The sequence below is a fragment of the Fusarium phalaenopsidis genome (genome assembly GCF_050370095.1).
Source record: "Fusarium phalaenopsidis strain FUZ10S chromosome Unknown contig_32332, whole genome shotgun sequence".
NCBI classification, from domain to species: Eukaryota; Fungi; Ascomycota; class Sordariomycetes; order Hypocreales; family Nectriaceae; genus Fusarium; species Fusarium phalaenopsidis.
In genome coordinates, this window is record NW_028145391.1 from 1 (window position 1) to 23,472 (window position 23,472).

General features: G+C 44.0%; 4 protein-coding genes across 4 annotated transcripts; 2 read left to right on the top strand and 2 right to left on the bottom strand.

The window, feature by feature from the left end:
* Positions 1–1,808: 1,808 nt before the first annotated feature.
* On the top strand, positions 1,809–2,505 carry LRP88_13016 (uncharacterized protein; the record flags this gene model as incomplete). Its single annotated transcript, XM_083249400.1, has 3 exons — positions 1,809–1,876; positions 1,930–2,138; positions 2,189–2,505. 3 exons carry the CDS (start codon positions 1,809–1,811, stop codon positions 2,503–2,505), a joined length of 594 nt encoding a protein of 197 aa, XP_083093734.1.
* A 1,154-nt stretch (positions 2,506–3,659) lies between these two features.
* Positions 3,660–8,705, bottom strand: LRP88_13017 (uncharacterized protein; the record flags this gene model as incomplete). The annotated part of the gene is made up of 6 exons (XM_083249401.1): positions 3,660–3,735; positions 3,881–4,614; positions 4,665–5,348; positions 5,665–5,864; positions 6,054–6,281; positions 6,629–8,705. 6 exons carry the CDS (start codon positions 8,703–8,705, stop codon positions 3,660–3,662), a joined length of 3,999 nt encoding a protein of 1,332 aa, XP_083093735.1.
* Positions 8,706–10,704: 1,999 nt separating this feature from the next.
* Positions 10,705–11,439, bottom strand: LRP88_13018 (uncharacterized protein; the record flags this gene model as incomplete). The annotated part of the gene is made up of 3 exons (XM_083249402.1): positions 10,705–10,743; positions 10,802–10,999; positions 11,098–11,439. The coding sequence occupies 3 exons, from the start codon at positions 11,437–11,439 to the stop codon at positions 10,705–10,707; spliced, it is 579 nt and encodes a 192-aa protein (XP_083093736.1).
* Positions 11,440–18,144: 6,705 nt separating this feature from the next.
* Positions 18,145–23,090, top strand: LRP88_13019 (uncharacterized protein; the record flags this gene model as incomplete). Its single annotated transcript, XM_083249403.1, has 4 exons — positions 18,145–19,331; positions 19,385–20,694; positions 20,886–22,869; positions 23,015–23,090. 4 exons carry the CDS (start codon positions 18,145–18,147, stop codon positions 23,088–23,090), a joined length of 4,557 nt encoding a protein of 1,518 aa, XP_083093737.1.
* Between the last annotated feature and the right edge of the window lie 382 nt (positions 23,091–23,472).

The window sequence follows — 23,472 nt, forward strand, 5'->3', positions numbered from 1 at the left end:
GCCCGGAGTTCTCTGGTGGAGGCAGGGCCATTGAACATACTGTCAGACACAAGCTACTACTTTACGACTTTCGACATAACCCTGGGATCAAATCTTCATGCTAAACCTGTTATTCTATCTAAAATGAAGGGCCACGAACCCATCTTAGCGCTACTTCATCTTTGGGGTGATCAAGAGTTTCCATCCTTCTTCCACTACAAAAACCCTGTAATTGGATGGAAATAAGTGTCCCTGATGTTCCATGAATAGGGAGCTTGTATGCTCTTGCATCCCAAAAAAGTCCGCTGTAACTCATTGCTCTGGGGAAGTCCAATTAGTCTCGGGGATGACCGGAGGCCGAGGTCAGATTGGGAACAACAGAGACCGTAAGCAGAAGTTCAGGGAACGGTACTTGCTTAACGTACATGATAAGCAAGTTGGCCATGCAAGCAAGTTGGGCCAAAATCCCTCACCTAACATCTTCTCGATTTGATCAACTGATTCCTAATCACCCAGCATATCATCTACGAATTATGAGGCTAGAATGCTTCTTGCCCTTCAGGCTTATCAAAAATCAACCAAAACTTAGCTTCCGACAAGCTGCAAGAGCCTATAAGGTCAATCGCAATACTCTTATTAATCGCCATAAAGGGATCCAATCTCGACGCGATACTATCCAGAAATCACGCCGGCTATCTGATCTAGAGGAACAGATCCTTATTCACTTCATTCTCGACCCAGATTCGCGAGGATTTCCCCTCGGCTTCGTGGTATTAAAGAAATAGCTAATTAATTGCTTGCCGACCGCGACGCGCCACTAGTCGGCACGCGTTGGGCTCATAACTTCGTTAGATGACACCCAGAGCTTAAGACGCGTTTTTTTCAGAAATACGACTACCAGAGAGCCAAGTGCAAAGATCTAATTATTATCCGTAATTGGTTTTAGCTTATAGTAAATATAATCGCGAAGTATAGCATTTAATTAGATGATATTTAGAACTTTGATAAGACTGGCTTTCTTATGGGTATGATTGCAAGGGGAATAGTAGTTATAGGCATAGAAAGGCGTGAAAAGCTAAAATCAGTGCAACCTAGAAACCGGGAATGGATTACAGTCATTCAAGCGATCAATGCGGAAGGCTAGTCGATCCCGCCGTTTATTATCGGTGCGGGCTAGTATTACCTCGCTAACTAGTAACAAGAAAGTAACCTCCCGGGCGATTAGGCTATTACGACGACCTAAAATAGCTAGACCGAAATAAGACCGGTCTTAAGTGGCTTAAGCACTTTGACCGGCATACAACCAAGCGGACAAATAGTCGCTATCGTCTCTTAATCCTTAATGGCCATAAAAGTCACCACTTAATCGAATTTAAGAGATATTACTAGGACAATAAGATCATCCGGCTTTGTATACCACCTCATTCGTCTCATCTACTCTAGCCCCTCGACGTTATATGCTTTAGCGTGCTTAAGAGGGCTATTGTGACGATCTGTGTTTCCCAAGGGATAAACCGGTCGTGCAGGGTTTATGTTCGGAGAGATATGCCGGGTCCATACAAGCTGTAAGTAATCACTTGTAATAATATCCATAATGGTAATTAGAACCAGTTGGTATTGATAGCTGAGGTAGCTAGTGCATAAGAAAGTACAATGAGCGTGTTCTATATACTTGGGATCAACTTTGACCGACGTTCTCTGGGTTTGGTCCATTGGTAGGGCCGACGTTTTCAACGTTCGGTCCTGGGACCCATGGGAGCGACGTTCGGTTTCCTCGGTCCTGCTTAGTCAGAGTGTTTTCTGCCATGCTTCCCCGCCTGGCCCATGTCATGGCCGTGACACGAGGTTCCCTCCCCGTTGGTCTTGTCCTCAAGACCAGTTTCAGCGGCCAAGTGTTGTCGGTGGGTAACTCTGACTTGTAAAAATTTCCTTTTGCTGACGTGATGTCAGGCCGGGTTTCAAGCGTACTTCTTTGCGAAAGCTTTCCGAAGCGCAGGGTCTTTCTGCTTATATTGAGGCTTTTGGTTCCGAAATCATGCCTTGTACTCGTTGTTTCCGCCAGGGTCTGTCCTGTAAGGTGGTTTCCGATCGTTCCAACCGTTGCTCCAATTGTGTTGATGCGAAGGTTGTGTGCGATGGGGCCGGCGTGGCTTCCTTCCGTGAGTGGGTGTCAGTGCTTTTTCACGGCGGTTTGGCTGATTTCTTGTAGTTGCGAAAAATATCCGGGAGCGCAAACGCCTGGAAGGTGAGGAGGCTGAAGCAGAGGCTGCTTTGGAGGAGGCGATGGCTAAGCTTGCCCGCATTCGGAAGCAGAAGAGGTTGCTCAAAGCGCGTGGTGACGAGGCTTTTGAGCGCGGCTTACGTGCCTTGGAGGAATCGGGCGAGCTCCGTGAGGAGTCGTCCGCTGTTGTGGAGGCGCATTCTTTTGGGGCCATTGACTTGATTGATTGGAACGCTGTTGGTCTTGACGAGCCTGTGCTTGGCGTTGTTGGTGGAAGTCCTTCAGAAGGCGTTGTGCACCAGTGAGGTGTTCTGGGGGTTCCCATGTGTTTTCTGAGTCGGGGTAGTCCTTCCATTTGATGAAATACATTGTTTTGCCATTGATTTTGTTCATGTCGAGGATGGCTTCTACGATGTATTCTTCTGGTCCGTCGATTTCTGTGTCTGGTTCTTTATTTGTTTTCACCTGGATGGTGTCTTGTGCTGGCTCGAGTAATGAAATGTGAAAGATTGGATGGAGCTTGACCTTGGGTGGTAAGTCCAGTTCGTAGTTATGTTTCGAAATTTTCTGCTTAATCTTGTATGGTCCGATGTATTTGTAGTCGAGTTTTTGTTTTGTCGTTTTGTTTCGATGTTTTTGTTGCGAGGTAGACCATGTCTCCCTCCGAGAGGATCGGTCCTCGATTCTTTTCTTATTGGCGTATGCCGTCATTTTGTTTCTGACGAATTCGAGTTCTGTTTTCATTTCTTCATGTAGGTTTCGTAATTGGTCGCTGGTGAGGATCGCCTTGGGGTTGATGATGGCGTCTCGGGATTGTCGGTAAATGTCTGGTGTGAACCCGAAATTGGCGTATGCTGGTGTGACCTTGGTGCTTTCGTTGGTTGCTGTGTTGTAGGCTAGCTGGGCAGCTGGTAGCTTTTCAACCCAGTTGTTTTGCTCGTAGTTGATATAGCATCGGAGGTATTGTTCCAGTGTTTGATTCATGCGTTCCGTTTGTCCGTCTGTCTCCTTGTGGTATGCAGTGGAGAGTTTGTGATTGATTCCCAAGTATCCTGTGAGGCTCTGCCAGAATTTTGATGCAATGGTGGTCCTCGATCTGTGATGATCTCGAGTGGTAGTCCATGTGTTTTGGCAATGTGGAAATAGAAGAGATAGGCGAATTCTTCGGCCGTTGTTGCTTCTCTATAAGGTATGAAATAGGAGAATTTCGTGAGTCTGTCCACGATGACGAGAATGCTATCGTAGAAGTTTCCAGTGGCTGGTTCTTCTGATAGGGGTAGTTTGGTGATGAAATCCATAGTGATTGAGTCCCATGGTTGTTGTGCAACTGGGAGTGGTTGTAGTTTTCCGTATGGTTTGTGGCGTCGTGCCTTGGTTTTCGCGCAGAGGTCGCATTGGTTGGCGATGGTTGAAACAATTTTCTTCATATTAGGAAAAGTAAACGTCGTTTTGACTCGTTCTAGGGTTTTATTGATTCCTTGGTGTCCGTGTAGCAGGTGTTTGTGTATTTCGCGTACGAGGTCGTGTTGTAGTTCCTGTGGTACTTGTTGTTTGTCTGTTTTCTCATTGTCTGGGAGGTGTTGGTTGTATTCTAGGATTCTCGTGAGTAGTGGATTGCCCTGTTCCACTGTGTAGGTTGTTGCAATGATTCGTTGTGTGAGGTGTCCTTCCTGCGTGAACTGCAAGAGTTGTTCCTTTGTCTTGGTTCTTCCCGTGTCTAGGTCGGGGCGTCGGCTGATGGCATCGGCTCTGCCGTTCTCCGTTCCTTTGACGTGGATGATGACGTAGTCGAATTCTGAGAGGTATTCGGCGTACCGGAGTTGGCGTCCGCTGAGTTCTTGTGTTTTCGCGAAGTGGGTGATGTTCTTGTGGTCCGTATATACCTTGATCTGGTGTTGGCTTCCTAGGAGATAGTGCCTGAATTCTTTGAAGGCGTTGACGATTGCGAGGAATTCTTTGTCGTAGATGGGGTAGTTTAGTTCCGCTCCATGTAGCTTGTGGGAGTAGAATGCGATTGGGTGTAGGAGTCCTTTGTCGTCTCGTTGTCCAATCTGTGCGCCTAGGGCGAAGTCCGAGGCGTCGGTTTCGAGTTCGATTGGTTGAGATGGGTCGAACATCTTGAGCACTGGTTCGCTCAGGATGAGTTCCTTGATTTTGTCGAAGGCGTCCTTGGCTTTGTTCCCAAATACGAAGGTCTTGTCCTTCTTCGTAAGTTCCGTCAATGGTGCAGCTATCCGTCCGAAGGCTTTGAGGAACTTGCGGTAGTAATTGGCGAATCCAAGGAAGGCTTGTACTTCCTTGACGTTCGTTGGTTCTTCCCATTCCTTGACCGCTGAGACCTTCTTGGGGTCCATTCGTATCTCGTTGTGAGAGATGATGTGTCGAGGAATTCCACTTCCGGGGCGTGGAATTTGCTTTTCTCGGGTTCCACTAACAACTTGGCGTCTTGTAGTGTTTGCAGTACCTTGTGGACGTGTTCCGTGTGTTCTTCCTCCGTTTTGGAGAAGATGAGGATGTCATCCAGGTAACATACAACGAATATGTCCAGATGTTCTCGTAGCACGTTGTTGATCATTCGTTGGAATGCAGCAGGTGCATTGGTGAGTCCAAAGGGCATAACGAGGTACTCGAATAGTCCGTACTTAGTACGAAAAGCGGTTTTCCATTCGTGTCCTTCTTTGATCCGAATAAGGTTGTAGGCTCCTTTGAGGTCGAGTGCTGTGAAATACTTCATGCCAAAAGCCGATCCTTCAATTCGCTGATGAGAGGTAGCGGTGTGCGATCCTTGACCGTAATGGCGTTGAGCATCCTGAAGTCGACACAAAGCCGGAGCTTTCCGTTTTTCTTCCGGAACGAACATGACGGGGTATCCGACAGATGACTTGCTTTCCCTGATATATCCTTTCCGTATCATGTCTTCGATGTATTCCTTCAACACTGGTAGTTGTGCTTCGTTGAGTGGGTAGAGTTTGCTGAAGCCGGGTTGCTTCCCATCGATGAACTCAATTTCTAGGTCGTAGTGTGTATGCTCGGGTAGGCCTGTTTCGAGTTCTTCCGCGAAGAGTTTCTTGTAGATGCGATACTGCCATGGAATGTTCTTGAGTCGCTCTTCTTCTTCCGGGTTATCCTGTGGTTTCTTTTTGTGGAGCTAGGTCCTTTTCGAGTTCATGAAACTGTTGCATGACTCGTGCGATCATCCTTTGTCGCTGTCGTTTTCGTCCTTTTTGATGTTTGTGTCTTGTCCCTGTGGGTGGAGAGGTGTCTCGTGTTGGCCTCTGCCTGGCTTCTCCAGTTCCTTCGGTAGAAGTTTGAGATCTCGTGTCGTATTCTGAGTCGTCATTTGCTGTGGAAGGTGTCTCATCGTTGAAAGAGAGCACTTGGCCAGTCTTCCAGTCAAAATGTGGGTTGAATCGTTGTAACCATGGGTACCCGAGTACAAGATCATGTTGCTTGTTCGGTACAACGTCGAATGAAATGCCCTGGTTCTTTCCTTCAACGAAAACTTTGAGGTGATCAATCTCGCTGTCGATGATACCGTTGTTGTAGTCGAAAGGGGTTCCTTCTAGGTTGACAACCGAGTAAGGCGTCTGTTTGTACCTCCATGGTAGCCTGAGCCTATTCGCCGTTGTCGGGTCGAAGTAGTTCTGCTCAGCTCCGCTGTCCACTAAAGCGTTCAACCATTCTCCTCTGACTCGTACTTTCAGTTCTAGGCATCGTCGCCTGTGTACTCCGGTGGTGGAGTAGAGGGCCTTCTGGGTAATGTATTCCCTTGTTCATCCACCCGTCGCCCTGTGTCGGATGGGGTGTCTAGTTTTTGACATTGCCAGAGCGTAGTTTGTGTGATCAAATTCACACTCGCTGTTTGCGCAGGCGTCGTAGTCGTGCGTGTCGTCCTTTTTGTGCAGCCAGTCCTGGTACTGCCGTTCTTGTTCGGCTCCGGGGTCTTCTTCGTTTTCCTGGCTGATCGTCTTTTGCCAGTCCTCGATCTTGTGAGTGATCCGTTTCTTCTCCTGAGTGGCGTGGTAGAGTTTTGAAGAATATCGCGCGTTCGCGACGCCGATGGATTCATACCAGTGTACCACTTTGTACCCTTCCGTTTCGTACCATAGGTAGGGTTTATGGTTTGGTTGATGTGGTAGTGGGACGGGGAAGCAATCTTGCTCTTGCTTCTCCTCTCGGTGGGTTTCGCACCAATGGTGTTGGCACGACATCCAAGAGATGCTAGCATGCTCCTGGTGTGTCGGGTATGTCCTTACGTCGTCTCGTGGATTGAAAGGTGCTTCCGGATGTCGAGGGTTTTCGGCCAATTCCCGATGGTAGGCTCGAATGCAAATTTCTTGCTCATCTGACGTTTCCACATGTTCTCGTGCGGTCTGGATGTACCTTTCCCTTAGGCTGTTCCAGTACCTGTTATTGTTTTCGTCGTACAGTTGGGGGTAGTCTTCCTCCTCCCATAGTTCTTTGTCGCTTTTCCGGGGCTTCCTAGAGCGCTCCTGGCGTAGTTCTCTCTGTAGTTGTCGAGCCTTGTGCTCGAACTTGGTTCGATTGATGTTGCTACTGCTTGTCTTGGCAATCCAATCATTGCGTGGCAGTCTGCTGTGTTGGTCTGTTTTTGTCGTTCGCAGATTTCATCGTATTCCCGTGATGCCTCAATCTGGTGTCGAGGGCATAGGGTATGGTTGCACCGTGTGGGGTCATCTTGTCGGCAGTCCCTTCGGTGGACTGTGGCGGGCACCAAAAGTTGTTCCTTCTCTTCGTATCCCACAATCCATTTCTTGTGGTCAAATCCTTCTGCGGCGGCTTCTTGGAAGTCGGCTTGTTCGTTCGATGGTTGTTGTGCTGAAGGGGGTGTCGTGGGTTCTTCGATTTTGGGTTCGGCGCGTCTGGTCACGGCGATGGTACGTTGTGACATCAAGTTGCCTGGTTGCTGTCTTCCCTTGTTGGGCTCTGGGAGTGGTTTCCATCCCACGTGTTCTGTAATGTGCGAGCGGTTGTTCTTTTGAGGTTTGACTGGTTCGTGGAGTCGTTCCTTCGTAATGTTGTTGATCATATAGTTGCCTTCCGCCTGTTTTTCTGAGAGGTATACTTGGCTGTGTGGCATGTCCAGCTCATCTGGTTGGATGCCGGTTTTGTCGTATCCTTGTCGAGCCATTCCGAGTGTTCTAACGGTGCGGATGGCCGTCTGGGGTTCGGTATCTGCCCAGGTGGATCTTACCTGTTTCTTACCTTCTGGGAGGGGTTGTCGTGGCCTTGGTTGATAGCGTCCCTCCTCCGTATCCCGCTGCTTCTTTCGGCATTCATTTGCCTTGTGTCCCTTCTTGTGGCAGTAGTAACATTCAATGTCCTTGCTGTCCTTCTGGGCTGCTCCAAGTTCCATAGGTCCTGCGTGGGTCCCGTAGGAGGTGTTGCCCCTGGTCTGTTCTCGCCTTCGAGATTGGTTGGCGTTGTTCTTATTGCCCCAAATTCGTCCTTTGTTGGATTTTTCCATGCGTCGTTCAAACTGTCGGTTGTCGATCTTGATAGTCATGTCGATGTAGTCCTGGAGATTGTCGGGTTTTTCCGTTTTGCAGAGTTCGTCCTTCACCTCATCCTTGAGTCCTTCGTAGAAAGCAATCTGAAGGGCACTTGTTCCCCAATTGAGAAATGAGGTGATTTGTGTGAACTCGGCTGCGTAGGTCGAGGCGGCCTTTGTCTGTCGCAGGTTCTTGAGTTTCTGCGTGGCCTGTTGTTCTTCATCGATGGTTCCGAAGTTGCGTCTGATCGCTTCTTCAAAGTTTTCGTATTCGGCGAAAAGGAGTTGTGTTTCCTCGGTGGGTTCATTCCCGAGAAAGTCGCGCAGCTTGGGTTCAAACCAAGTGAGTGCGTTACCCGTGAGGCATCTGCTGGCGTGTAGGACCTTGCTTTCGGCACTGGCCATCCTGGTGGGAAAGTACCGTTGGTATGCTCTGAGGGACGTAAGAAACGTCCTGACGTGGGTGGCCTGTCCGTTGAATGGTTCTGGGTCCTTGGGTTTGATGATCTCGCCGATGTCTTTGTGGGTAGTACCAGCGGCGGTGTGCTCGAACGTCAGGTTGCCGAGATCGTGAACCTGCTGTTGTGCCAGGTCATTTTGCTGGGCTTGGAGCGTGGTGAGTCGGTCGATCCGGTTCTGTTGTTCGTTGATTGTTTGCTGGTATTGCTGCTGTTGCTGTTCCATGGCTTGGCGGAAGCGTTCCTGCATGTCGTTCATGGATGCCTCCATGCTGGCCAATCGTTCCTGAGTGATCCTGGCGTTGTTGCGTGCGCCGTCCAGGAGGTTGTTATGCTGGATGCTCAGGTGGTTGTACTTATTTCTGAGTTTGCGGACTTCATCTTCGTGTGAGGCCGGGACGATGTGTTCTTCGCCATCGTCATCAGTGTCCATCGGGATGTTAGGTTCCTCTGGTTTGGTCGCGGGCTGTCCCTGTTGGGGGGTGACAGGCAGCTTGCTGCGAGGGGTAGAAGGAGATCCAGTGTTGGGTGCCATGGTAACAGTATTGCTCAGAGTATGCAGTACACTACTGAACAAGAGCTATCAACGTGTGACGATCGTGTGTTTCCCAAGGGATAAACCGGTCGTGCAGGGTTTATGTTGGCAGAGAGTGCTGGGCGTAGTCTGAGCAATAGGTTGTAAGTCACGTCTGGTAATATGCTCAATGGTATTGAGTGTAACCAAGTTGTATTGATAGCTGAGGTAGCTAGTACATAAGAAAGTACAATGAGCGTGTTCTATATACTTGGGATCAATCCTTGGACCGACGTTCTCTGGGTTCGGTCCATTGGTAGGGCCGACGTTTTCAACGTTCGGTCCTGGGACCCATGGGAGCGACGTTCGGTTTCCTCGGTCCTGCTTAGTCAGAGTGTTTTCTGCCATGCTTCCCCGCCTGGCCCATGTCATGGCCGTGACACTTATGGTCAAGAAATTGAGCATTTGATCAGATGCTCTATAAACCATATTTCAAAGACCGAGTTCCTCCCGGCCTTTTATAACGCATTTCAGGCCACGATGACAGAAAAAAATATCAAGGCATCCTTCAAAGGAGCCAGGATTATTCCTCTTGACCTAGAAATTATAGTCTCGAAGCTTAATGTGCAGCTACGGACTCTAACGCCTGCCGAGGAGGAGGCTAAACCGTCGAACCCTTGGGTTTCAAAGACCCCAAAGACCGTGCTTAAGGCCCAATCTCAGTCTGAATACCTTGAGAGACGAATCAGAAGGCATCATAGTAGCTCCCCTGAGTCAATTATCGAGGCTATGAAGTCAATTACTAAGGCACTAAAGGGAAATATGCATGAGATGGCTCTAGTGAGGGCAGAGGTCCGAGAGCTTCGACTAGCAAATGAGACATTAAGCCGGCGCCGAAGGGCAAAAAGGACCCGACTATAGAAAAGAGAGGTAATAACAGTAGAGGAAGGAAGGCAAGCAATTAATCAAATGGATATTGATGCGCAGGTAGTGGCTAAATCGTCGAGGAGTGGTGGTCAAGGGAGGTCAGCGCGACCGGGTGTTCGGCATTATGGTGTCTGCGGTAAGCCTAGCCATAATGCAAGGACCTATCAGGTAGTTATTGAGACGTCTGGGGAAGAGTATAGTAAGTAGTTTTAATTAATTAGATAATTTATGGTGTTTTTATTATGATTTTTAATCTTTAGGGTAAGGAAAAGTGGCCAACTTGCTTGCATGGCCAACTTGCTTATCATGTACGTTAGTTTAATCCAAATATTGATGCTTACCCTAGTACTAGCACGCCCTTGACCCTCCATACTAGCAACATTGCTCAAGGGATGAGCATCGTCTTGTAAGTAATCCTCCCTAGAATGTACAGGAATTGTATCTTCATGAGACTGTGGCCATCAGAGGTTGGGGCATCGGCCGGAGGAATCCTTCCGGGGACACCTTCAGCCCCAACTTTAAGCTATTGAACTAAGAATTATCTCTGAAAAGGGCAGATGAATACATACCTGCCCTGAAGTTTAGAAGTGAATGAAGCTACATGATGAAAAATCCCAAAGGTAGCGGCTCAAGCAAGAAAGCCTGAAGCACTCAAAGACCCGCCAACTCCCATCTGGCCTGATCCATTCCCTAAAACGACCATTAAGGCCATTCAGAGTGCTGGATTGTTCATCCACTCGATGATACCGGCTCCTGTAGAGTTCTTTCCTCCGACCCGACCTCCAGTCGTGAGTCCAGTCCAGCGCGTATATGCAATATTCTCAGATATGACGGCGGTATTCTTGACAGTGAAGGCATATTTGCCTCGGACCGGGTTATCAATGGCTACCGCCCAGCTGTCAACATCTGTTCCTCTCTTCAAGGGGACTGATGTGCCAGGGCCTTGAGGTGTGACTGTACCAACTGAGCAGCCAGAGATGATGGGCTTTCCGTTCTCGCTGAGGAAGATGCTGGATGTCACTTTGAGATTTTGATCTAAATGATAGAAAAAGACAAGAGAGTAGCTTCCCACGTTCGAATGGCCCCAGTACCATTACGTGAGGGCGTTAGCAAAAGCCGCGGCCCCCCAGTTCTGTAATGCATTAATATTAGGTGACTTGATCAAGTTGCAACAGGACAAATCGACATACCTGATCATGATAGCCAGAGCCCGTGAAAGACAGCTCAGTTCCATTGACAACCAGATCCACGTCAGCGTAAGAGTCAGGGACTGCATTGCCCCAGGCCAAGAAGGGGGCAAATTCGAAAGAGGCGCCATCCTTCTTTAGCCCACACGCCACATGTGGAGGTGCTCGCGAACGCATCGTAATCTTGCCCGAAACCCCAACCTGCGGAAGATTGAGTGTGACATGATAGGCACTCAAATCGGACGCCCCAAACCAGGTCATTGCCCCTCTTCGACAAAGCCTTGAGACCCATCGCCTACAGTACTCAGCTCCAGGCCACCAACAGGGAGAAAACCGGAGTTCTGAGTTCCATTGGGGAAGGCTATGTTCAACAGGACGCCATTTGCGTCGGGGAACCAGCCGGGGTAAAACTGGGCGACCACAGCAGAGCCAGAATCTGACGATACGGCATCAAAGTACCACCACTGGTAAGCTGACCCGTTATTGACCGATACGTGAGGGCCATCGAAAGGGGCTACGTCAACTCGTTTGTCTGAAGAAGTCGTGCCGTTGATCTGGCCACTGGGGATGACATATGTTTGGGATCCAACGAAAGCAGACGCGACTCTTCCCAGAACGAGAAGAGGGGTGAGAAAGCGCATTTTAAAGAGGAGCAAGCGATTTGTTGAATTAGTCGAATGTTGGTAGGTGAAGAGTGTTTTGGTTCGAACATTTAATGGAAACTAACATCCTTTTATGCTCTGACAATCTCGAGCACGTCGTCAGATCTGATGTTCAGGCGAAATTTTACCACATTCGGAGCAACAGAGGCCCCTGTGCACGCTAACCAGATAACTAGTTCGGGGGAGTTTACCAAGTTGCTCTTGCTTAAGGTATTGACACAGCCTGTCAACACCCCGCGCTGTGTTTTACAACTTCAGCTGACTCAGCGCATCCGTCGGAGTTCGCAAGAGCCTGGCCGATAAAACTTGATCAGGGACGTGGATGTTAAACAGTCATTCCACAGCTAGCATTATGTCAGCGGAGTATTGGATCGTCCAGTTTTGAGAGAAAAAATTGTCTTAAATCTAGTATTCTTATAACGTGCATAATAAGCATGCGGATCAGACAAGCATGCAGATTAAAAATCCCTTACCCTACTATATTTCTATTTGATCGAGTTATTCTCAACTACCTAAAATGCCACGGTCAAATTAAGAGTCTAATATTCTTCTTGCACTTTAGGCCTATTAGAATAACCCTAAATTAAGTCTTTGATATGCCGTGAAAGCCTATAAAGTCTCTTATACTACGCTCTATCGCCAGCAGCATAGCATATCTACGCGTTATAATTAGATCCCTAAATTATGTAAATTATTTAATTTAGAGGAATAAATTATTATTTAATTTATTCTTGACTTAAATTTATAAGGATTTCCCCCCGTGACTTTATAATATTAAAGAAATAGCTAACTAACTACTTACTAACTATGACGCGCTACTTATTAGTAAGCGCTAAGCCTCTAACTTTATTAAGTAATATAAAGAGCTTAAAATATATTTTTTTTATAGATATAATTATTAAAAAGCTAAATATAAAGATTTAATTATTATTTATAATTAGTTTAAACTTATAATATATATATAATATATATAATAAGCGAGTGGGATAGATAAGTGAGCGGGATAGCTAGACTGTGCACTAAAACTAGGATTTTTAAACTTTAATAAAAACTTTAATAAAATAGCTAGAAACTTATAAAGAGTATTTCTAGCTATTTAACTCATAAATAAAGTATATCTAATTTTTATAGATTTTTAAAAAAATCTCCTTTATAGAGAAATAGCTATTTATATAGTGCGAATATACTTTTTCTAAACTACCCTATAGGGTATTTTTCTAATAATCTATAAAAATTAGGATTAATAATATATTATATAATTAAGCTAACTTCTAATTTTTAGCTTTCCTTAGCTTAATATAAATTTTCTAGAATTATTTAAAAATCCTAGTTTTAATATATAATCTAGCTATCCCGCTCGCTTGTTTATCCTACTCGCTTATTATATATATTATAGCGAGTTAAATAGTAAGTAAATTAAATACTTTTTTTAACTTTTAAGATAGAAATTACTATAAAAATATAATAAACTATTTAATTAATTAAAATTACTTATTATATTCTTCCCTAGATATCTTAATTACTACTTAATATATTCTTATATTATAACTAGGCTTACTATAAATACTATAATGCCAAACCCCTAGTCGCGCTGACCTCCCTTAATTACCACTTCTTAACGATTCTACCACTACCTATGTATCTATATCTATCTAATTAATTACTTGCCTTTCTTCCTTTATTATTATTACCCCTCTTTTTTATAGTTAGGTCCTTTTTACCCTTTAGCGCTGGCTTAATATTTTATTTACCTATTTAAGTTCTTTAACCCTAGCCTTAAGTAAGGTAACCTTATATATAACTATCTTTATTCCCTTAGAAGAAGACTATATAGCTTCTAGAATTAACTCTAGGGAGCTACTTTTATGCCTTATAACTTATCTCTTAAGGTAATTTAATTAAAATTAAGCCTTAAGTATAATCTTTAGGGTCTTTAAAACCTAAGGGGTTAATAGTTTAGTTACCTCCTTAGCTGGTATTAAAATCTATAGCTATATATTAAGCTTTAAGATAATACTTTCTAGGTTAAGAGGAATAAGCCTAGCCCCTTTAAAGGCTAATTTAATATTTTTTTTTATTATAATAGCCTAAAATGCAATATAAAAGGCTAGAAAGAACTTAGTCTTTAAAATATAAGTTATAAAGTATCTAATTAGATATTTTATTTCTTAGCTATAAGTATTTTTAAGTATATTAAAGTACTTAATATTAAGGGGCTAAAGTATATAAGATAAATAAGGTAATATATAAAGCCTAATAATTTTCTTTTTTTTATAATATCTCTTAAATTTAATTAAGTAATAACTTTTATAGCTATTAAGGATTAAAAGATAATAGCGACTATTTAATCACTTAGCTATGCACCGGTCAAAGTGCTTAAGCCACTCGAGACCGGTCTCGTTATCGGTCTAGCTATTTTAGGTCATTATAATAGCCCAATCGCCCGGGAGGTTACTATCCCGGTACTAGTTAGCGAGGTAATATTAGCCGGCACCGATAATAAATAGCGCGATCGCTTAGCCATCCGCATTGATCGCCTAAATGACTATAATCTATTCCCGGTTTCCGGGCTATACTAATTTTAGCTTTCTACGCCTATCTATGCCTATGATAACTATTCCGCTCTGAATTATGCCTATTATAAAGCTAGTCTTATTAACGTTATAGAAATTATTTAATTAGATGTTATACTTCGTGATTATATTTACTATAAATATAAACTAATTATAGATAATAGCTAGATCTTCGCACTTAGCTCTCTAGTAGTTATACTTCTAAAAAAAACACATCTTAAGGTCTAGGTATTACCTAATGAAGTTTAAAGCCTAATGCGCGCTAATTAGTAGCGCGTCGCGGTTAGTAAGTAATTAATTAGTTATTTCCTTTATACTATGAAGCTAGGGGGGGGAAATCCTCGCGAATCTAGGTTAAGAATAAAGTAAATAAGGATTTATTCTTTTAGATTAGATAGTTAGCATAAATTAGGAATAATATTAACTTAGGCTTAGATGCTATTATATTAGTTAAATAGTATTAAATACTTAACTTAGTAGAGCTTTATAGCACCTCTAAGACTTAGTTTTAATATATTTTAATAGGCTTAAAGTATAAAAAGAATTCTAGTTTCTTTATTAGATTATAATATACTAAGTAGTTAAGAATTAATTAATTAAATAGAGATAATATAAGTTAAGGGATTTTTTATCTAGTTTACTTACTATCTAGCTCGCTATATATATATATTAAAAATATAATTATAAAATATAATATTACTCTTATTAATATTTATAACTTTAATAAGATTAGCTTTATAATAAGTATTATTATAAATAAAATAATTATTATAAGTAAAAAAAAAGATAATATACTTAATAAGTATATAAATTAGATAAGTATATAAATTAAAAATCTTAACTTCTAAGATATAAATCGCAATAAAAATATAATAAATTATTTAATTAATTAAAACTATTTATTATATTCTTTCTTAGATATCTTAATTACTACTTAATATATTCTTATATTATAACTAGGCTTACTATATATATTATAGCGCTAAACCCCTAGTCACGCTGACCTTCCTTAACCACTACTTCTCAATAATTTAGCCACTACTTACGCACTAATATCTATCTAATTAATTACTTACCTTCCTTTATCTAGAGTTATTTTCCCTCTTTTCTATAGGTAGGTCCTTTTTGCCCTCCGCTGCTAGCTTAATGCCTTATTTGCCTATCAAAGGTCTTAGATCTTAGCCCTTATTAATGCCATCTTATATATAACCGCCTTTATTTCCTTAGAAAGAGACTTTAATGCTTCTAGAATTAATTTAAGAGAGTTACTTTTATGCCTTTTAATTCTTCTTTTAAGGTATTTAGACTAAGATTAGGCCTTAAGGATAATCTTTAGGGTTTTTAAGACCTAAGGGTTAGAGGGGCTAGCCTCCTCCTCGGTAGGCATTGGAGTCTATAGCTACATATTAAGCTTTAAGACTATACTTTCTGGGTTAAAAGGAATAAGCCTAGCCCCTTTAAAGGCTACCTTAATATTTTTTTTTATTATAATAGCTTAAAATGCGGCGTAGAAGGCTAGGAAGAATTTAGTCTTTAAAACATAGGTTATAGAGCATCTAATTAGATGCTTTATTTCTTAACTATAAGCCTTCTTAAGTAGCCTAAAGCAATTAATATTAAGGGGCTAGAGTAGATAAGATAAATAAGGCGGTATATAAAGCGTGATAATATTATTCTCCTCGCAATATATCTCAAAGTCGGCCGAGTAGTAACTTTCATAGCTATCAAGGATTAAAAGATAATAGGGACCAGTTGATCAGTTAGTTATATGCTGATTAAAGTGCTTTAGCCACTCAAGACCTATCTTATTATTAGTCTAGCCATTTTAAGACGTCATAATAGCCTAATCGCCCGGGAGGTTGCTTTCTTAGTACTAATTAGCGAGGTAATATTAGCCTATAACCACGATAAACAGCTAGATAGCCCGGCCTTCCGCATTGATCGCCTAAATAACTATAACCCATTCCTAGTCTCTAGGCTATACTAATTTTAATTTTCTATGCCTTTCTATGCCTATGATAACTATCCCGCTCTGAATCAGGCCTATTATAAAGCCAGTCTCGTCAAAGTTATAGATATCTTCTAATTAGATGCTATATTTCGCGATTATATTCTTAATAAGCCTAAACTAATTATAAATAATAATTAGATCTTCATATTTAGCCCTCTAATAATTATATTTATGAAAAAAACACATTTTAAGCTCTAGGTATTACTTAATAAAGTTTCTAGCCTAGCGCTTATTAATAGGTAGCGCATTATAGTTAGCAAGCAATTAATTAGCTATTTCTTTAATACCATATAGTCGCGGGAGAAATCCTCGTGAATCTAGGTTAAGAATAAATTAGATAATAATCTATTCCTCTAGATTAAATAGTTTACGTAATTTAGGGATCTAATCGCAACGTATAGATATGCTATGCTATCGGCGATAGAGAGTAATATAAGAGATTTCATAGACCTTTGCGGCGCATCAGAGACTTAATTTTAGGTCATTTTAATAGGCCTAGAGCGTAAGAAGGATATTAGCCTCTCTATTTGACTATGGCATATTAGGTGGTTAAGAATTAATTGATTAAATGGAAATATTATAGGATAAGGGATTTTTAATCTGCATGCTTGTCTGATCCGCATGCTTATTAAGTATGTTATAAAAAATTAAAATTAATTTAGCCTAGAAATTAAGAATAAATTACTATAATTTAGGCAATTAATATAAAAGGTTAAATAATCCTACTATTTATTATAGGTATAGGTTAGTATTATCTCGCGAACTAATACTAAGAAAGTAACCTCCTAATTAAAAATAGTTAGACTAATAACGAGATTAGTCTTAAGTGGCTAAAGAACTTTAACTAGTATATAGCTAGCTAATTAACTAGCCCCTACTGTCTTTTACTCCTCGATAGGCATAAAAGTCACTACTTAGCTGATTTTAAGATATATTAACGTACATATATAGCGAGCCGGACAGCAAGCGAACCGGACACTTTTACTTTATAGTATAAATCTCACCTAATTATAAAAATAATTAAAAAAATACTTAAAAATCCCATTTTAGGCTTTATAAGCTAGCAAGCTTAGATAAAATTTAAAAAAAATCTAAAACTTATTAGTAATTTTTTTTAGATTTTTAAAAAAATTAATAAGTAAGTTATTTAAGAATTTCTTATTCGCACTGTTTATATTAGTTTTTTATTTTTTTTTAAATTAAAGGAATTTTTTAAAAATATAAAAAAATTATAAACTTATAACTCTTTTAATTAGATTTAAGAAAATACTCTTTTTAAGCTCTTAGCTATTTTATAACAGTTTTTAGAAGTTTAAGGTTAGCTATTTTTAAGTGCATAGTATTACTATCTAGTTCGCTTGCTATCCGGCTCGCTATACATATATATTATAAGGAAAATAAGATTATTATACTCTATATACTGCCTTATTTATCTTATTTGCTTTAGCCTCTTAATATTAGGTGCTTTTTTTATACTTAAATAGGCATATAGTTAAGAAATTAAGTATCTAATCTAATACTTAATAATATATATTTTAAAGACTAAGTTCTTTCTAGCCTTCTACGCCGCATTTTAGGTGTCACGGCCATGACATGGGCCAGGCGGGGAAGCATGGCAGAAAACACTCTGACTAAGCAGGACCGAGGAAACCGAACGTCGCTCCCATGGGTCCCAGGACCGAACGTTGAAAACGTCGGCCCTACCAATGGACCGAACCCAGAGAACGTCGGTCCAAGGATTGATCCCAAGTATATAGAACACGCTCATTGTACTTTCTTATGTACTAGCTACCTCAGCTATCAATACAACTTGGTTACACTCAATACCATTGAGCATATTACCAGACGTGACTTACAACCTATTGCTCAGACTACGCCCAGCACTCTCTGCCAACATAAACCCTGCACGACCGGTTTATCCCTTGGGAAACACACGATCGTCACACGTTGATAGCTCTTGTTCAGTAGTGTACTGCATACTCTGAGCAATACTGTTACCATGGCACCCAACACTGGATCTCCTTCTACCCCTCGCAGCAAGCTGCCTGTCACCCCCAACAGGGACAGCCCGCGACCAAACCAGAGGAACCTAACATCCCGATGGACACTGATGACGATGGCGAAGAACACATCGTCCCGGCCTCACACGAAGATGAAGTCCGCAAACTCAGAAATAAGTACAACCACCTGAGCATCCAGCATAACAACCTCCTGGACGGCGCACGCAACAACGCCAGGATCACTCAGGAACGATTGGCCAGCATGGAGGCATCCATGAACGACATGCAGGAACGCTTCCGCCAAGCCATGGAACAGCAACAGCAGCAATACCAGCAAACAATCAACGAACAACAGAACCGGATCGACCGACTCACCACGCTCCAAGCCCAGCAAAATGACCTGGCACAACAGCAGGTTCACGATCTCGGCAACCTGACGTTCGAGCACACCGCCGCTGGTACTACCCACAAAGACATCGGCGAGATCATCAAACCCAAGGACCCAGAACCATTCAACGGACAGGCCACCCACGTCAGGACGTTTCTTACGTCCCTCAGAGCATACCAACGGTACTTTCCCACCAGGATGGCCAGTGCCGAAAGCAAGGTCCTACACGCCAGCAGATGCCTCACGGGTAACGCACTCACTTGGTTTGAACCCAAGCTGCGCGACTTTCTCGGGAATGAACCCACCGAGGAAACACAACTCCTTTTCGCCGAATACGAAAACTTTGAAGAAGCGATCAGACGCAACTTCGGAACCATCGATGAAGAACAACAGGCCACGCAGAAACTCAAGAACCTGCGACAGACAAAGGCCGCCTCGACCTACGCAGCCGAGTTCACACAAATCACCTCATTTCTCAATTGGGGAACAAGTGCCCTTCAGATTGCTTTCTACGAAGGACTCAAGGATGAGGTGAAGGACGAACTCTGCAAAACGGAAAAACCCGACAATCTCCAGGACTACATCGACATGACTATCAAGATCGACAACCGACAGTTTGAACGACGCATGGAAAAATCCAACAAAGGACGAATTTGGGGCAATAAGAACAACGCCAACCAATCTCGAAGGCGAGAACAGACCAGGGCAACACCTCCTACGGGACCCACGCAGGACCTATGGAACTTGGAGCAGCCCAGAAGGACAGCAAGGACATTGAATGTTACTACTGCCACAAGAAGGGACACAAGGCAAATGAATGCCGAAAGAAGCAGCGGGATACGGAGGAGGGACGCTATCAACCAAGGCCACGACAACCCCTCCCAGAAGGTAAGAAACAGGTAAGATCCACCTGGGCAGATACCGAACCCCAGACGGCCATCCGCACCGTTAGAACACTCGGAATGGCTCGACAAGGATACGACAAAACCGGCATCCAACCAGATGAGCTGGACATGCCACACAGCCAAGTATACCTCTCAGAAAAACAGGCGGAAGGCAACTATATGATCAACAACATTACGAAGGAACGACTCCACGAACCAGTCAAACCTCAAAAGAACAACCGCTCGCACATTACAGAACACGTGGGATGGAAACCACTCCCAGAGCCCAACAAGGGAAGACAGCAACCAGGCAACTTGATGTCACAACGTACCATCGCCGTGACCAGACGCGCCGAACCCAAAATCGAAGAACCCACGACACCCCCTTCAGCACAACAACCATCGAACGAACAAGCCGACTTCCAAGAAGCCGCCGCAGAAGGATTTGACCACAAGAAATGGATTGTGGGATACGAAGAGAAGGAACAACTTTTGGTGCCCGCCACAGTCCACCGAAGGGACTGCCGACAAGATGACCCCACACGGTGCAACCATACCCTATGCCCTCGACACCAGATTGAGGCATCACGGGAATACGATGAAATCTGCGAACGACAAAAAACAGACCAACACAGCAGACTGCCACGCAATGATTGGATTGCCAAGACAAGCAGTAGCAACATCAATCGAACCAAGTTCGAGCACAAGGCTCGACAACTACAGAGAGAACTACGCCAGGAGCGCTCTAGGAAGCCCCGGAAAAGCGACAAAGAACTATGGGAGGAGGAAGACTACCCCCAACTGTACGACGAAAACAATAACAGGTACTGGAACAGCCTAAGGGAAAGGTACATCCAGACCGCACGAGAACATGTGGAAACGTCAGATGAGCAAGAAATTTGCATTCGAGCCTACCATCGGGAATTGGCCGAAAACCCTCGACATCCGGAAGCACCTTTCAATCCACGAGACGACGTAAGGACATACCCGACACACCAGGAGCATGCTAGCATCTCTTGGATGTCGTGCCAACACCATTGGTGCGAAACCCACCGAGAGGAGAAGCAAGAGCAAGATTGCTTCCCCGTCCCACTACCACATCAACCAAACCATAAACCCTACCTATGGTACGAAACGGAAGGGTACAAAGTGGTACACTGGTATGAATCCATCGGCGTCGCGAACGCGCGATATTCTTCAAAACTCTACCACGCCACTCAGGAGAAGAAACGGATCACTCACAAGATCGAGGACTGGCAAAAGACGATCAGCCAGGAAAACGAAGAAGACCCCGGAGCCGAACAAGAACGGCAGTACCAGGACTGGCTGCACAAAAAGGACGACACGCACGACTACGACGCCTGCGCAAACAGCGAGTGTGAATTTGATCACACAAACTACGCTCTGGCAATGTCAAAAAACTAGACACCCCATCCGACACAGGGCGACGGGTGGATGAACAAGGGAATACATTACCCCAGAAGGCCCTCTACTCCACCACCGGAGTACACAGGCGACGATGCCTAGAACTGAAAGTACGAGTCAGAGGAGAATGGTTGAACGCTTTAGTGGACAGCGGAGCTGAGCAGAACTACTTCGACCCGACAACGGCGAATAGGCTCAGGCTACCATGGAGGTACAAACAGACGCCTTACTCGGTTGTCAACCTAGAAGGAACCCCTTTCGACTACAACAACGGTATCATCGACAGCGAGATTGATCACCTCAAAGTTTTCGTTGAAGGAAAGAACCAGGGCATTTCATTCGACGTTGTACCGAACAAGCAACATGATCTTGTACTCGGGTACCCATGGTTACAACGATTCAACCCACATTTTGACTGGAAGACTGGCCAAGTGCTCTCTTTCAACGATGAGACACCTTCCACAGCAAATGACGACTCAGAATACGACACGAGATCTCAAACTTCTACCGAAGGAACCGGAGAAGCCAGGCAGAGGCCAACACGAGACACCTCTCCACCCACAGGGACAAGACACAAACATCAAAAAGGACGAAAACGACAGCGACAAAGGATGATCGCACGAGTCATGCAACAGTTTCATGAACTCGAAAAGGACCTAGCTCCACAAAAGAAACCACAGGATAACCCGGAAGAAGAAGAGCGACTCAAGAACATTCCATGGCAGTATCGCATCTACAAGAAACTCTTCGCGGAAGAACTCGAAACAGGCCTACCCGAGCATACACACTACGACCTAGAAATTGAGTTCATCGATGGGAAGCAACCCGGCTTCAGCAAACTCTACCCACTCAACGAAGCACAACTACCAGTGTTGAAGGAATACATCGAAGACATGATACGGAAAGGATATATCAGGGAAAGCAAGTCATCTGTCGGATACCCCGTCATGTTCGTTCCGAAGAAAAACGGAAAGCTCCGGCTTTGTGTCGACTTCAGGATGCTCAACGCCATTACGGTCAAGGATCGCACACCGCTACCTCTCATCAGCGAATTGAAGGATCGGCTTTTTGGCATGAAGTATTTCACAGCACTCGACCTCAAAGGAGCCTACAACCTTATTCGGATCAAAGAAGGACACGAATGGAAAACCGCTTTTCGTACTAAGTACGGACTATTCGAGTACCTCGTTATGCCCTTTGGACTCACCAATGCACCTGCTGCATTCCAACGAATGATCAACAACGTGCTACGAGAACATCTGGACATATTCGTTGTATGTTACCTGGATGACATCCTCATCTTCTCCAAAACGGAGGAAGAACACACGGAACACGTCCACAAGGTACTGCAAACACTACAAGACGCCAAGTTGTTAGTGGAACCCGAGAAAAGCAAATTCCACGCCCCGGAAGTGGAATTCCTCGGACACATCATCTCTCACAACGAGATACGAATGGACCCCAAGAAGGTCTCAGCGGTCAAGGAATGGGAAGAACCAACGAACGTCAAGGAAGTACAAGCCTTCCTTGGATTCGCCAATTACTACCGCAAGTTCCTCAAAGCCTTCGGACGGATAGCTGCACCATTGACGGAACTTACGAAGAAGGACAAGACCTTCGTATTTGGGAACAAAGCCAAGGACGCCTTCGACAAAATCAAGGAACTCATCCTGAGCGAACCAGTGCTCAAGATGTTCGACCCATCTCAACCAATCGAACTCGAAACCGACGCCTCGGACTTCGCCCTAGGCGCACAGATTGGACAACGAGACGACAAAGGACTCCTACACCCAATCGCATTCTACTCCCACAAGCTACATGGAGCGGAACTAAACTACCCCATCTACGACAAAGAATTCCTCGCAATCGTCAACGCCTTCAAAGAATTCAGGCACTATCTCCTAGGAAGCCAACACCAGATCAAGGTATATACGGACCACAAGAACATCACCCACTTCGCGAAAACACAAGAACTCAGCGGACGCCAACTCCGGTACGCCGAATACCTCTCAGAATTCGACTACGTCATCATCCACGTCAAAGGAACGGAGAACGGCAGAGCCGATGCCATCAGCCGACGCCCCGACCTAGACACGGGAAGAACCAAGACAAAGGAACAACTCTTGCAGTTCACGCAGGAAGGACACCTCACACAACGAATCATTGCAACAACCTACACAGTGGAACAGGGCAATCCACTACTCACGAGAATCCTAGAATACAACCAACACCTCCCAGACAATGAGAAAACAGACAAACAACAAGTACCACAGGAACTACAACACGACCTCGTACGCGAAATACACAAACACCTGCTACACGGACACCAAGGAATCAATAAAACCCTAGAACGAGTCAAAACGACGTTTACTTTTCCTAATATGAAGAAAATTGTTTCAACCATCGCCAACCAATGCGACCTCTGCGCGAAAACCAAGGCACGACGCCACAAACCATACGGAAAACTACAACCACTCCCAGTTGCACAACAACCATGGGACTCAATCACTATGGATTTCATCACCAAACTACCCCTATCAGAAGAACCAGCCACTGGAAACTTCTACGATAGCATTCTCGTCATCGTGGACAGACTCACGAAATTCTCCTATTTCATACCTTATAGAGAAGCAACAACGGCCGAAGAATTCGCCTATCTCTTCTATTTCCACATTGCCAAAACACATGGACTACCACTCGAGATCATCACAGATCGAGGACCACCATTGCA